Raw genomic sequence first — 16,196 nt, 5'->3', positions numbered from 1 at the left:
CATCAACTACATATGGTAGAATTCGGGTGATCAATAGAGGTTTATTAACTAAACCTGCTGTTTTGGGTGTAATAACATGCGTTTCTTTTATACAGCCAGATTACAGAATGTAAGCAGAAGATGACACGATATAGGGTAGACAGAGTCAGATCAAATGTTGAAAATCTGAGAAGAGAAATAAAAATACTCATACTGCTGAATGAGATCACACGTTTGTATTAAAACATAAGACAAAAGCACCTGTAAAGACATTTTCTTGAAACACAATTTATTTTTCAATTATTGCTGATTCTTTGTTACTATCTAAAGTGGACATCAAGTATCAATAAAAAAAATTGTATTTAGGAGCCTGCAAAAGTTCAGCAGGGAACGTTCGACATTGTAGTAGATCAAACACCTTTATTCCAGACATCAACCAGACTAAAATGGACTTATGAATTTAGCTGCAGTCCATTTTGCATGTTCACAGAAATTTGCCCTGAACAGTGGGCCTACACTAATAGTAGCAATAACAGAATGCTCGTGAGAGGAGATAGAACGGATGCAGTCGATAAAGATACACTTTGATCCCTGCAGGGTCCCGCTCGCTGCCAATGTCTGATTGCGTGCTATACAAGTCTGCAAAATAAATGCTAAATAACAATCAATGACAATTAAATATTGACACATTTTGTTACATGACATTTGAAGCAGTGCTACTAAACGATGTATTCGTAGTTAAAAAGAACGACTGACACACAAAGATTATTTCAAAAGTGAGCAAGACTACTAAGAGAACATTTTTTATTTTTTATTGGGGTCAGAGAGCCGATTGGACAAAGATTTTGCTATGAGTACGTGTAACTTACTCTTGTAATAATTGTGTCTTAATCCTGAATTTTAGGAGTATTGGGGTTTACTCATGGTTTACTCCTAGAATTCAGGAGTACCATAAGAGTATATTACATCATAAAGAATTCACAAAGATTCTGCTGTAACTTACTCTTAAACCATTGTTGACTTACTCCAGAAATCCAAGAGTAAACCACCAATGCCTTTGGAATTCAATTATAAACCAGGGGTACTACAACAGTCATTTCTACTCGTGGCATAACCTTTGTGACTCGCACACAAAATCTTTGTGAACCTGGTATCAAGTGCTAATATACAGGCATTGGTAATGGCATCCCCAATCTCTTAATAAAAGCGAGATAGCAAAATTGGGCGAATTATTTTCTGCAAATCCTATCTAAAACTATGCCTTTTACAAAAAGTTGCCCTATTTGCTCGTAGGATTAGGAAAGGTTAGTCACTGAGTCAGACCATAATAAAACATACATACTCCACAGTTTGATGATTGTTATCAGATGGATGGGAAATCTATTGCTACAATTGTAGTTGGCATTAGCTTTCGAAGTCCCCCGTTATCCTTATTTTTATTCCATCTCATGCAATACACAGTGCTGCAAACATTTGAAGAAATAGCCTGTAGGACTCCCAAAGCTCACGCATTGCACCACTGATGCATTTAATTTTCAGCTTATCAAATAAATGGTATTCAATCTTAAGTTTTTGGTTTGCAGAATGCAAGGCAAGTCTTTTATCTTCCAAATGTTCTCTTTTGTCCTTCCACGTGCGTAGTACTGCTTTGAAGACTGCGAGGGTCTAATCATGATCTGGGCAAATGTCGGGTTTAAATTATGCAACTGGCAAATATTAATGGGGGAGGATTTGGTATTTGCTGGGTAAGTTATTAAGGCCGGATTCCAGCTTCAGACCTCTGAATGGGGCTTATTGAGCACATGTGTAGCTTTTTGCCTTGTATGTCCCCATAATTAGGTCACATTGTACCTGACGAAAATTGTGCAGGGAAAATCTCTGGAGTTCAGAAACTGCACCAGAGTTGTATTCCTCTTTGGGGGCCAAATTTATGTTTGTGCCTGAAATGAGATTTTTGCCCAGATTGTGATCGTGGCATTCGAATTTGGGTCACTTTTGATGAACATTAAGGTACCACTGCGCAACGTAACTTCCTCCTTGTCGTGACAGGTGTATTTTAAGCCCGCCTCTTCTTGTGCTTCCTCAGAGGCTTGAGATCAGGCACGGCCATTGCCAGGTTTTGATCACCTCTCGCTACGCTGTTGAACCTTTGGTTCTGGGGCCTGTATGAATGTGGAAGTCTCTCATCTACTCCATCTGGTGAAGTTTCGGTTACTAAACCAGTGGGTTCCACGAACATGACCTCGGTTGCGCTCTCAGTAGGAAATTGCCTCAAGCCAGCTGGTGGTGTGAACGTTTGCAGGAGGCCTGCACTGTCTGTTCCTGTCACCCCCTTCCTGAGTCCTGCAGGTACTGTGACTGCAAGAACTTCCCCGGTGTCTTGGGCTGGTGTGACACCAGGGGCGGGGCTTGCCGTTTCTCTCTGTTTGTTGGGGTTTAACCCTGCTTGGCCCATTGGAATGGCTTCTTGTTCATCTAGGCTGATTCCAGCACCAGCCGCAGGACGCGCTGCCCCTTGCAACAGTGGTGGTAATCCTGGTAATCCTGCAAAAGCCGGCACTCCTGGTAATACTGGTAATGCTGGTAAAATAGGCCCAAAGGGTGGCATAATCACTCCAGCAAACACCTGTGGCAAAAACGGCTGCATAGAAATGAGAAACATGTGTTAGTATTATTCGAACACAGTGATACATAAAAAGCAATATAGGGCCTGATGTCCTAACATTAGGAATACCTATTTTCTAATTGCGATTGTATCCAAATCACAATTAGGAAATTGGTATTCCTGATGTACAAAAACGTATTTTTCTAAATGGCTTTTCCTATTATGTTGCCAATCGACCTACCTCATGAATATTAATGAGGTAGGTTGCAATTTGCGACCCATTAGGAATAGCAGTCATCACAGGGATAGTGGCCTGCTGAGGTTAGAAGACATGCATATCTGCAATTTGTTTTTAATGAAGCATTCTTTTTTGTTTAAATGCAACCCATTTTCCTTAAAAAGAAAACAGGATGCGTTTAAAAATAAAATAAAATGAAACTTTGAAGGTTAATATTTTTAAGACTAGGCAGTGGTCCGTGGGACCTTCCCTTAAATAATATTTTTTCAACATTCTCAAAGAGGGGAGGTCTGGGGGGACCCCTTCTCATTTGCGAATGGCTTAGCAACACTTTTAAAATGGTGATAAATTATTAATGTTTCGTGACTGGAATTCAGGTGCAAAACAGGAATACATACTGAGTTGATATTTGGAAGGGAAGCCCAAAACATGTCCCTTCCAAATGCTGATTCACAAATGTAAATTGCAATCCTGTAACAAGTTACTGAATCACATTTTGCATTTTTTTGCATTTGAAAAGGCATTTTTCCGGTTGTAAATGGCCCAATCCTGCAACTTGGTCATTTGCGATCGGAAAAACGCTTTTTCCATCTGGCCCCTAGTGGCTCAAATTGAGGGCCACTGGAATTATGCGGCATTGAAGGACTAAACTGCGCAGCAGGTGACTAAATTATGTGGCAGAAAAGGGCTCATGCTTTTGCTTTACGGGGACACTTTGTCACTGACTTATCTTGCTGTTTTATCATTCTAATACAAAAGGGAGCCCAAATGCACAGCAAAGCAAAGGTCTCTTAAGAATAAAAAGTAAAATCATACTTTAGATCCTACCTATAATGTTTTTCACCAAAAATAATTACATTTTGCATTGAAAACAAATATATTATAACTAAGATATTAACTCTGCCTCTTCTAATTCCAAGATTAAAACATAGGGGCATATTTATACTTTTTGACGCAAACCTGCGCTAACGCAGGTTTGCGTCAAAAAGTTTACCGCCAGCTAGTGCCATTCCTGGAGGACGGCCAGGAGCCATATTTATGGAATGGTGCTAGCCGGCGGTAAGGCTTGGTTAGCGTCATTAAAAATTATGCTAATCGGGTGGGGAAGGCGTAGGGAAGGTGGAGATTGGGTGTCAGAAAATGACGCTAGTCTGGTTTACAGGCAAAAAAATCGCCTCTAAACAGACTAGCGCCATTTCCTGGTGTCCAACCCCCACATTAATTACTCCTGTCTTAGAAAAGACAGGAGTCATGCCCACCACCCCAATGGTCATGTCCAAGGGACAAATGTCCGCTGGGCATGGCCATTGGGCCCAGTGCCATGCAGGGGGGGCCAAGTTAGGGCCCCTTTGGGGAAATCAAAAGAAAAACAAAATACTTACCGGGACTTACCTGGGATGGGTCCCCCATCCTGTGGTGTCCCTCTGGTGTGGGTGGAGGTGTCCCTGGGGCTTGGCATGGGCACCTGTGGGCCCATTCAATGGTGCTTCACCATGTAAATGCGTCCACAGGTCCTCTAACGACTGCCCTGACCCAGGCGTTAAATAATGGTGCAAAGCAAGGTTTGCACCATTATTTGACCCCTCCTTCTCCCCATGCTTGATTTTAGCACGGGGGCATAAATATGGTGCCAAGGCCATGGAGTAATTTTTTGCACAGGAACGCTTTATTGACGCAAGGCAGGTTTCCATGTTCAAAAAATGACTTTATCTCCAAAACTTTGGCGCTAGATGGGTCTAGCGCCAAAGTATAAATATGGAAGTAGTTTTGTGCCAAATTTGCATTAAAAAATGACGCAAATTCAGCACAAAACAAGTATAAATATGCCCCATAGTGTGTTAAAAGAATTGTGAAAGCGTAGTCTTGCTTTCCACTAAGTGCAGCACGCCGCATTCAGCAAAATATATGTTTACATGTTGTTGCACTCGGCAGAAAATTCGCCTACATGCTTACACTTCTTGTAATAATAAAAGGCATGTTTCATTTATTCCGCCAATTACACGGACATATCAATCAGACCTGGTCTTCAGTTCTGGTTGAATTCTGTGCCCACCTTTTAGAAACACCTCTTTCCATTAAGGAGGAGTTCTGCAGAATATTACCCACAGCATATTATTGTACAGTGCATATGTAAAATGTGAGTGCTAGGCATTAGATTTAAACCTTAAAAGCGGAGTAAAATGCTTGAGATGTATCTGTGCTGTGAGTGGCCCTTTGAAATAACTGCTGCTAGTTGCAGCATTAGTTTGTCTGGTGCAACATGGATTAGGCTGGATATTGAAGCATAAAATTATCTTGACGGTGAAGGGTTAAATGTTTCCTCCCTGTTTGAATTACTTTCGAATATGTAAGGATTTTTTTCATGCTGCAGACAAAAGACCTTTGCTTGTCCATCAACTAGGGATGTTGACAAACAAAAGTATAAAATCTGTATTCGATTATTAAAATAATCTAAAAATCCCCGTTATAAAACAGGTGCAACCACATACATAAAGCTGGAGAAATCTTCGCAAATGACGAACCGAAACTCATATAAAAAGCAAGGATTTGAGGTAACTTATTGCTGATCTGAAAAAACCTCTAAACCTTTACATATAAGTGGCGTAGTTAACATCTAGTCTGTCAACTAGGGATGTTACTACTTCTTGAGCAACAGTTTCACCCCCTTTGGACCATTTTAACGCCAGATAATTGGAAAAAGCAAGAGCTACCTAATCACATGATTCATGTGGCTCTCCCTGTGATAATATAAAAGTACTAATGAGTAACTGCATTAATGCTGTAAAAAATAGGTGGCTGTCATGTGCACATGCATTGTGTTGGTAAGGGTGGGTTAAAGAACATACTTTTTTTTTTATCATTTTGTATCCGATTCCAAACAAACCACCATGGCCCATTCACATTGCATTGCTCTAGTAGTAAACTCACGCAAAGAAAAATCTCTTAATTTAGACTTCTTAAAACTTTACAGATGTAAACCGTTGAATGGTGCTACATGTTAATACTCCCTATCGCCTCTGGAATGTGTTATCGTTTCAATATAACACTTGGGCTCATGCGTCGGTTTTAGGGGTTTGCCACAACCCTTCTTTTATGCCACAAAAGAATAATCGCTGACCCGCAACAAACTAGAGACAAAGGGGGTTATTCTAACTTTGGAGGAGGTGTTAATCCGTCCCAAAAGTGACGGAAAAGTGACGGATTTACCACCAGCCGTATTACGAGTCCATTATATCCTATGGAACTCGTAATACGGCTGGTGGTATATCCGTCACTTTACCGTCACTTTTGGGACGGATTAACACTCCTCCAAAGTTAGAATAACCCCCAAAGTGTTGTCCATGCGAGTACTGAAAGTAGAGGCCTGATCCATGACACTGAAGGAGGCCTGTAGTCCAACCACAGTGCAGATCCATGATCACAGTAACCATTCTCTGCTTCACTGATGCTTCTTCTAGGCTGTGGCAGAATCTGAGTTGGTTGTCTGGGAGTCTGCGCTGTTAATGTCCTTATGGCGCGGCCCCACTCCTGTACAATAGTGATCCTCATACGTTGTGACTGTGCCAACACGAGGGCTCAACGGAGGCTTTGGAATTACTAAGGTTTATAAAAGGGACAGAATGGACACTTAGAGGTTGTTGCATGTTTGCTGCATAGAGCTGTTCATGTCATTCCATGAGACATTTTGTAAGTCACTCTTTTTAGCTGAAGAGTGTATGCTTTCTGGTCAGCAATGGTGTAATGATGTACAGCACATTAGGCAAAATCGAACTTTGAGTGGGAACACACCCCATCCATTATAAGAGCAGCAAGGTTTTTTGTTTGTTTTTTGTTTACTTTTCCTGTAACATGCGCCATCTAGTGGTGATGGTTTGAGGATGCTGCCTTATCTCGCCATCTTTGAACGCTGGCCTTAGGGCATGGTTTTATAATAGTAGAGAAATGAATCGTTAAAAAAAATAGTATACTTCTGTTATGTCTGTGCTCACTGTACTGGCAGTCAACGAGGCCTAAATTTCAAATGTTTTACACAAGGATGTATAAGATTAAAACAGATGTAGGCTGGGGTCTCTCAGCGCTTGAACAAGAGGCCTGCTCCAACTCCGAAAAGTGACATAAAAATGTCCTTGTTGCGCCGAGAATGGGCGCAACCACACAGCAAAATGTAATTTTTCCGGGTTCCAAAAACCACTGTACCAGACCTTCTCAGTACAGCGTTTGACCCTGCCTACATTGCTCAACACAGAATTATTTAAAGGTCACAGAGTTTGTTTGATATATACATCACTCATGCATGTAAATAAGGTTTCACAAGAATGTTGCTGGTTATTAAATATTGTTACCATTTCCTCCGAGCTCATTAGCAGGCCCTAAAAGAGAAAAAGGAAAATAGATTAGTCGGTGATTATTGCGTGTAAAGTGTAAGCGACTAGATCACATTTCTGATTTACTTTAAACATTTCCTTTTATAAAGTATCCTTTTATAATGTGTACCTTTACTGACTTTTGGCATGCAGCTAAACTGCACGTAAATCACATTAGTTGTCACAACATGTTTGGGGTTGATCTACATGGAAAGTGAATGATATGAAATTGGCCATGAGTTGATATCGGGGTAATTGTTCTAGAGTTCTTTGGGTTACTTTTAACTAAACCTGTATTTGTCTGCCGTGAAAGGAATAGGCAATCGTGTTAAGTATTAGGCAAACATAAAAATAATATCGGGTGTGGATAGCGTCTACGTTATATCTGTAACACCCTATGATTTGAAGGTAAATACGAATGCAATATTAAGCCAGGGGTGTAGCTACCGTTTGTGCAGCAGGTGCAGGGGCACCAGGGCCCAGCGACCTCACGGGCGCGGTGAACTCTGAAGATTGTAGTATTTTACTATCTCAGCGGAAGTCAAAGTGGGCATTTTCTTTGCTTGCACCAGGTCCCACGGCATCCCCGCTACGCTACAGTAATAAGTAACTGTAATGTCCGTATGTTTCATATTCAATTATGATTTGACTACCGAAGGAGGTATTGTACATGTATAGAATGCATTGCGACTTTCATAAACAATCAGGTGGCATGTATCAAAAGCGAACACGAGACAGGTGTTGGTAAGAGCTGCACTCACTGTGTTTGATTTATGAAAATATTAACAGGTTAGGTGACATATACAAGTGTTGGAGGAGGGGGAGTATGACACTAGTGAGAAAGAACATAGCAAGTTAGTCATTCAATCAGTTCAATAATTAGCAGTTTAGGTAACATATACGATTGTCTGAGTGGGAGTCAGCCACTAATGAGAAAGAAGAAATTCATTTGAGATTCAGTTGAGATTCTTCTTATTGGAAATCTAAAGAAGAATCTGCTAAAATAAACAAGTTTTGGCAAAGTCAACAGGTCTGACTTTTTGGTAAGGCAAATGTATGGTAATGAATGGGAGACTTAGGGCCTGGTTTAGAGGTTGGGGGATGGTTGCTCTGTCATAAACGTGACAGATATCTCGTCTGCCGTATTACAATCTCCATAGGCTATAATGGAATCATAATACGACAGACGGTAATGGTGATTTACTCTTTCTTTGTGTGCTGCAGAATGCAGCACACATAGAAAGAGAAAAAAATGAGGAGAAATTAAAGTATTTCTCCCTGTTGCGCCACTCTAATGCGCCACTCTAATGCCGCCCCTGTGGCAGTGTCAAAATGCAGTGGGTGTTGCATGGGTACACCCTCAGCACACGTATTGCACGCCCCTTGGCCGCAGAAAACGACGTCGGGGCAGCCCATATGTACAAGGTAGCGTTAAGCCACAGAAAGTAGCTTAACGCCACCTTGTAAATATGGCACAGGGCATTGCCTCACTAGAGTGTCGCAAAAAGTGACAATCTGGTGGCACAAGGGGCTTGAAAATATGCCCCCAATTCTATTTACATAGTCCTAGCATACTTTCCAAAATCAAAAACTAATATAGCCTCAGTCATCATGTGCATGAATACCCCACATTAATGAGTATATAAATATAAATTTACTATCAAATATCTTACCTGTTGTCCCATTTGTGTTATTATTAGTGGGAAAAGCTGTAAAATAGATAATATATTAATACATCAATGGGACTTCACATTTGGGACATATGGAAAGTGAAGTTTTTGTTTATATATGGATTTGCAATCATATTTTTAATAAGCCAGTGACATAGTCATATCCTCCAGTTATGAAATCCTTTTGATTATTCTAATTTACCCATGGTGTTGTTGCAATCTAAAGGGAAATGCCTAGGACTAAATCCTTTTTTTAAATAATGAATGTCACCATAATGAGGCCTTAAATGCCCATAAGGCAGGATGTATGATGTTTAAAAGTCGGAAATGTAAATGTTTAATGTTAAACATGCCCTTACAGTGACAATGCCCTACAAGCTATGTTCACTGTAGCGGGGCTAGTTGTTCCATAGCAAAGCACTGGGTTTCTGTATTAAAGTTAAAAAAGTTATCTATACCTTGGGATTAGATAAATATTTAATTTTTGGCCTTTTAAAAATATTTACTACAAATGCAATTCAATGGCAAAGTCATCTTTGTAACAAATATCTTACAATAGGTAGTTTTAAAAAGTCACCTTTAGCCTGCACGAAGGTTCTAGAAGCCTTTTTGCCTGAGCTTCCAATTATCACTCAGGAGCCGAATAGCTCCTTGATTAGGTGTGAATTGGTTCCCAGAGCTGAGGGTATGGGAAGAAGTTGACCTTCCCTTAGCAGGATGGCCTGAGGCCCAGTCTCATGTGTAGCTTCAAAGGAGGCCTACCCTTTTACTGGCAGAAATAGCACACATGTGTGCCTGTGTCCCTTTTGTCTAACCAACCAGCAAGGCACTGATACCACTGGGAGAGGAGCTGCCACAGAACCAATTTTGATTGATCACAGGGGAGGAGGGTTTGCTCATATTCCTGGACACACTCCTATGGTGGGCACAGGAGCTCTGCACAGGGGTGAAAAGGTTCTGCTATGTTGGATTTGGGTAGAGAGGGGCAATGTGGGATTGTTTGTCATAGGTCACACAGGAACTGTTGCAAAAGAGGGCAGGGTCACCTCTGGGATCTTTTTCCCTATTGGTCAGGGAGAGGCCAGTAGTCACTGCCACTCACAGGCTAGTGCCAGGTGCAAATGTAGAACCCCTGTGCACCCTTCTCAGAACAGTGCTGGACCAGGGGAAGAAAGAAGAAGGACGGGACCTGCATTGTCACCGGTGAGGCGGACCCTAAGGACTGGACCTGGCCCCACTTGTACCCTAGACTAAGAAGTGGACTCCAATGCTCAGTTGCCTGACCTCCTGTTAAACTACAGGAACTCAAGAGCTGCAAGAAGCCCACTTTCCTGGAAGAGCCCAGCTGACCAGTTTCAACTGGACTGGCCCTGGACCCTGCTCGTGGCACCTGTTGGAGAGAGTCCTGATTCCCAAGTTCTGTTCTTGAGGTCCTTGAAAGTTTGGCTAATGTTAGAGTGTACACCTCCTGCCCAAACTGAAAAAAGCAAAAGCTAGGACTTAGAAACTTTTTGCCAACTTTCTGCCCAAAGAACTGTCCGAGACCGGCATAACCATTGAAGCTACATACATCAAAATTGAATCACCAGTCAGCCTCAGTTTGCTGGTTTGAACTGCTGAAGGAAATCTGAATTTCAGAAAAGTTTCTCAGTCTGAATGTAAAGGATGTAGAGGGCTTTGGTGGGACCAGTGCTGAGAAGCATTCAATGTCATTGCCTTCGTGGGCATGGACATCCGCCTCTCACATTTCTCCCACATTTGTTGATGACATCACTGTGACCTTGCACTTTAGCAACCCACCATCATTGAGGTCCACTTCAGATTCCTGCTTGCAGCTTGCCCCGCTGATGACTCTTCGACAACCATGCTTTCTCCATAAAAAGTTCCAAGTCAGAATGTACATTTTCCACCAGGATTAACCTGGATCCTGTCCCTGACTGGTGATCCATTGTGGTCGGCCTCAACTATTGACTTTGACCTGGTCTAGTGTGAGCAGATATCTGCAGTTGGTACATTGTACCTTTTGGCGCTATTATTATTAAAACCTTGAAAATTCATATCTCCGATAACCCTTTTGGGATTACTCTAAATGGGATTTTTATTCTGTTGTGTTATCAATTTTGAACTATTTTGGTACTTCCAAATACTTTACATTTTTTGTAAGTTAAGCCTGTCTGATCTGTGCCATAACTACCAGGAGCTAAGCTCAGGTTTGAATTACCAAAACCTTTACTGGAGTTAACATGAATAGTGGCATTATTGCCTGTGGTGGAATGTCATTCACACCAACTAATAATCCAGTTTCTCACACAATTGTATTAGAACATATAGGAAACATTTAAAACACTTCTGAACACAACAAAAACCTATGGGGAAATAGAGACTCTGTGTATATACTAATGGAGGTGATATTGATCTGGCAAACTATTTTATACATCTTGATATGTAAATATCTAAGATTGGTAAGGAACTCTATGCTCATCTAGGTTGCACCACTAGGGCTGCTTTAAAACAGTTAATTCTGTTCAGTTTCTCATTGCGTATTTGCTCTAACAATACACTCCAATCCCAGTATTTTTCTCTTTAACATACACTAAATTTTTTCCCCAAACTATTTTATTCTAAACGTTTTCCTTCACGTGATTTGCATGAATATTCTTACTTAGGGGCTCATTTACAAGCCACTAGCGCCACTGGAGCATCACTTTCAGCTACGCTCCGGTGGCGCTGTGTCCTTTTACATATTTACAAGGTGGGGCTAAGCCACTTTGCGTGGCTTAACGCCGCCCTGTAAATATGGGCCCCAAATGCAGTTTTCTGTGGCAGAGGGGCGGGCAATGAGTGTTGCTGTGAGCGTTAACACAACACCCATTGCTTTTGACACTGCCCCAGATTTAGGAGAAATCATGAACCTGAAGAAGCATAAAAAAACAACAACACCCCAGGGGTGGGGTCAGAATGGCACAAAGAGGAGAGATACTTTTATTTTTCCTCATTTTGCTTTTACCATGTGTGCTGCATGTCGCAGCACACATAGAAAGAGCAAAATGCCACTAATGATTGTTTATGTGAAGAAAGGTATCCATTCCTGCAAATAAAGAATCAATAAATAATGACGATTTGCTACTTCTATGTGTGCTGCATTCTGCACTATAGTGCACCACATTCCGACATTGCCTCGTAAATGAGGCCCTTAGGCCCATGTTTATACTTTTTGATGCAAAACTGCATTTGCGCAGTTTTGCGTAAAAAAAAGAATAGCACCTGCATGCGCCATTCCAGGATGCCAGCTGGGTGCCATATTAATGGAATGGCGCAAAGGGTGGGCTAGCGTCAAAAAAATGACGTTAGCCGGGTGGGGGTGGCAGTACAGGAGAAGGGAGTTTTGCACCAAAAAATGACGTTAGGCTGGTTAAAGGCTAAACAAATGCCTCTAACCAACGTAGCAACATCTTAGGATGCAAAGTAATTCATACCACATGACTCCTGTCTTTGACAAGACAGGAGTCATGCCCAACACCCCAATGGCCAGCACAGGGGACCAGAGTCCCCTGGGCATGGCCTTTGCACCCTGTGCCATGCAGGGGGCCCCAAGTTGGGCCCCGATGGCACTTCAATTTAAAAAATAAAGTACTTACCTTTACTTACCCTACTTACCTGGGAGGGGGTCCCCCATCCTCCGGTGTCCCTCTGGTGTGGGTGGGGGTGTTCCTGGGGCTTGAGGAGGGCACCTGTGGACCCATTACATGGTGTTCTACCATGGAAAAGGGTCTACAGGTACCCTAACACCTGGTCTGACACAGGCGTTAAATAATGGTGCAAAGCAAGCTTTGCACCATTATTGAGCCCCTCCTCCCCCTCGTGCGTCATGTTAGCACAGTGGATAAATATGGGTCTATGGGGTTAGCACCATTTTTTAAATGGGAACGCCTACCTTGCATCTCTTTGATGCAAGGTAGTTTCACGCATCTAAAAAATGGTGCAAACTCCAATATTTTGACGTTAGACGTGTTTAGTGCCGAAATATAAATATACAGTTAGTTTGAATCTAATTTGCGGAAAAAAATGCTGCAAATTCTGCACATGGAGTATACATATGCCCTCTAGGTTGTTCTGTTCTCACTCCATATGTCTTTAAATGCTGGCACAGCTTCTTGTCTTTTGTTTTCTCCTCACTTCTATGTGTATATTTAGTCCTCCATTTTTCTATTATTCCTGACGTAGTCCTTTTGAAATCTTAGTCTCTTTTCTGGACTGTCACACCTTTCTTATTCTTCTGCAGATTGGCTACCAGGACTGAACAGAGGATTATGTGTGGGGGATCCCGTTACAGTAACAGCTAACAGAAATATACATCGCCTTTAATGCTCCTGTTGTGGTCACATCTACCTGTCAGGTTGAACCAGGACTGAATTCATGAAGGAAGACGTTGTGTTTGACTGTGTTGACTCCAAATTGCCATCCTTCCCAGAATGCAAATAAAGCCTGTTATAGATGAACTAGTCATGCATGCTGCTGGATAAAAGAGGAAACCTGACAGTCGCATCCATTTCACTGAAGAATAATTTCATAGCGCTCAGTACACATAGTTAGGCCACTGTCCATATAAATGGAAGATAGAATGACATATCATAAAAGCAATTTCCTCTCACAAATCAATATGAGAGTTTTTAGGATGGGCCCTGCCATATATTAGGTGATGCATTCCCCCACATTTTACTGATTCAGTGAGTAGAGCAAAGTTGATGTATGTGTTAGCAAAGGAGAGATATCAGCTCTTCCTTGTCAGGGGGAGCATAGTAAGAGATGTGGTCTGAAATCTTTATTGCCTTCCAAGACCTAGGATGAGCTATCCGTAGATCTGCGATGTGCAACTTGTGTTAAATACTCTTCCAAGCCAACCAAGAATCATGAGCTTTTACCTTTCTGTTGTCTGACTAGACAGAATAGAAGGAAGCATGACATTGTTAAGAAGTGCATTGAATACGTTTAATTTGCAATTTATGCCGTTTCCTGGCACAGTTTGTGCACTACATAAACTAAAATTGTGGGGAATTGCCAAATAACATGCAAACAGTTTGTTCCTCCCCATTTCTAGAAGTCCAAACAGCACTTAAACTATGCCTACATTTACTAAGGTATGTAATTGGTGCTTAGGTTGCAATGTCAAGTTTGCACTCAAGTCGGTAGTAGTCGGTATCGGTGCACCAATATGAATCTCGTGGAAAGTGTCAAATACATGGTCGGTTTCTGACTGAAATAAATTACAAAAAGAAAAGAAGCACGTGCTTACATGATGAGGATGGGGAAACATGGAATGGTGGACTGTCATTTCTCCCACATTCATCGGAAGGGCTTGTGGATATGGCATGACTCCTGGTGGTTGGTTACCCTGTGAAACAAGAAAAAGTCTTATACTACAGCCTTACAAGAAATATATGTTGCCAATCATCCAAGTAGCTGTAAATTGAGGTATTCCATGCAGGGCCCTCAGTATTGTGTTGTTATGTGTAATGGTTGTGAAGGAGTAATTAAAAGAAAGTAGTTAAAGATTGTCAGTCACTGAGAGTTCTGAATCCCGCTGTTGGTAGTTGTATGACCCTCATCCGATTTGACTTGGCTACACTAGCACTAAATCCCAGTTCCCAGTTAAGTGCTTATTCAAATAATACCATCGAAAATGTTCGCATTTTCGGGGTATGATTAGGGGCTTTCTATATGATAAGGAACTTGAACAACAGAGACCAAGCTGTAAATGCCTCTCTCATTTTCAGACGTATGCTCAACTTGTAAAAACAGCACGACATACACTGGGAAAAGGTATACAAACCATTTTCCTGACTATAATAGTTTATTTCCTGAAAAGCATCAAATGTAGAGCTTTTGAAGGATGCCATTTCAATTACCCACAATTATTAAAGGTAGGTTTTCGCTAAACAAAATTGCCTATGTTTAGTGATCACTTCCATTTTAGCACAACGGTCAAGTAACGCTAAAAGAAAGGGACTCTCTGTGTGTGGGTATGTGTGTGTGTATTTGTATGTGTTACTTTCACATGTGTATCTCCATAGTTTATCTTCTTGCAAGGGTGTGTGAAAAATCGATGTCAAAGATATCATCCTACAAGAATATCAATTATCGAACACTTAACCATTTAACCAGCAATGTCTAGAAGGCAAGAGATCAACACACATATATAGGTAACAATCCATCAAATGGTTCAGAGCAGAAATTAAAAGTTGTCCTAACTCTTTGAACACCTTCACTAGACATGGATTGTGTGGTGATCTAGACTATTTGCTTTTGTAAAGCAGAAGCACAAAAATGTGATTACACGAAGAGGTCAAATGGGGGCCCACTAAATCATGATATCATGTAGGAAATATGGCAGATGGTTGGGCTTATCTACTGCTAGTTCTTTTTTGATCCTGTCCACTTTGGCAGAAAAGAAGGTTGCCAGGCAGTCACCTACTCTTCGGATTGGTTGTCGAAGTTTAGAGAATTCTTTGATAATGGAGAAAAGTCTTCTTTTCTACCTGCAAAGATTGGTTGCACCACTTGTTGGTGGACTATTTGTTTGACATAATGTGGAGTGTGGCTGCGTATTCAAAGGTACTGGTCAGAAACTTCCCAGCAGTAATCTAGGTCGTGAGATAAAAACAGGACTTGATTTAAGCATCTTTTAAAAATATAAAATACAAGCTGTTGCATACAAGCTGTTGAATAGAACTAGAAAGAAATTCATAGGAGCACAGCAAAAGAACAAAGGTCCAAGTGTACAAAACATTTTTTTTTGTATGTATATACATTCTGATTCAAAGACTGAAAACTCATTTCGTATTTGGAATGGTTGTATTTTGGGCATCCCTTGAAAATACCAAATCTGTATTAGCTGTATCAGTGGTTTGAGACCAGAGTTCTATTTGGAAACTGTTGAAATGCTACTGACTTCCACGTTGGAGTGAGACCTCATTCACAATGGGAAGAAGGGATACCCTTTGAGCGCCTTACATTTTGTGAATTTCGGAAAAAGTTTCTGGGGGAGTAAGCAGTAGACCAGGGGACCACTGACAACTCCAAGGGAAACTTCTTAAGCTCCATTTTCTTTAGTGAAATCAAGCACCTTTAAAAAAAAATATGTAAACACAATCACAGACATGGTGATTTTCTGACCCTGGTAGGCCTCCATTCATGTGATTATATTCCGATGGAGCAAGTCACAATTTGTGACCTTTCTTATGAGTATTAATTATGAAATCGGGTTGCAGCCCACCCCGATTCATAATTTTATGAACTGAATTATTAGTACATAGGTGGGCTCACAAAATTCAATACTGGTC

At 41.2% G+C, this 16,196-nt stretch overlaps 1 protein-coding gene across 4 annotated transcripts in view; it reads right to left on the bottom strand.

Moving 5' to 3' along the window:
* Positions 1-247: 247 nt before the first annotated feature.
* Positions 248-16,196, bottom strand: part of AMTN (amelotin) — a 31,867-nt gene continuing 15,918 nt past the window's right edge. For 3 of the 4 annotated variants that reach the window (XM_069230283.1, XM_069230281.1, XM_069230282.1), the window contains exons 7-10: positions 14,150-14,248; positions 8,860-8,895; positions 7,166-7,192; positions 248-2,620 (exon numbers count right to left, since the gene is read on the bottom strand). In XM_069230283.1, coding sequence (XP_069086384.1) covers positions 2,036-2,620; positions 7,166-7,192; positions 8,860-8,895; positions 14,150-14,248 — 747 coding nt within the window. In that variant the 3' untranslated portion in view covers positions 248-2,035. The remainder of the gene's footprint in view (positions 2,621-7,165; positions 7,193-8,859; positions 8,896-14,149; positions 14,249-16,196) is intronic. The other variant, XM_069230284.1, reaches the window with a different exon arrangement.

Source organism: Pleurodeles waltl, chromosome 1_1 (genome assembly GCF_031143425.1).
Source record: "Pleurodeles waltl isolate 20211129_DDA chromosome 1_1, aPleWal1.hap1.20221129, whole genome shotgun sequence".
Taxonomy (NCBI): Eukaryota; Metazoa; Chordata; class Amphibia; order Caudata; family Salamandridae; genus Pleurodeles; species Pleurodeles waltl.
The sequence above is the reverse complement of the archived record's forward strand: the minus strand, read 5'-3'. Positions and strand labels throughout refer to the sequence as shown.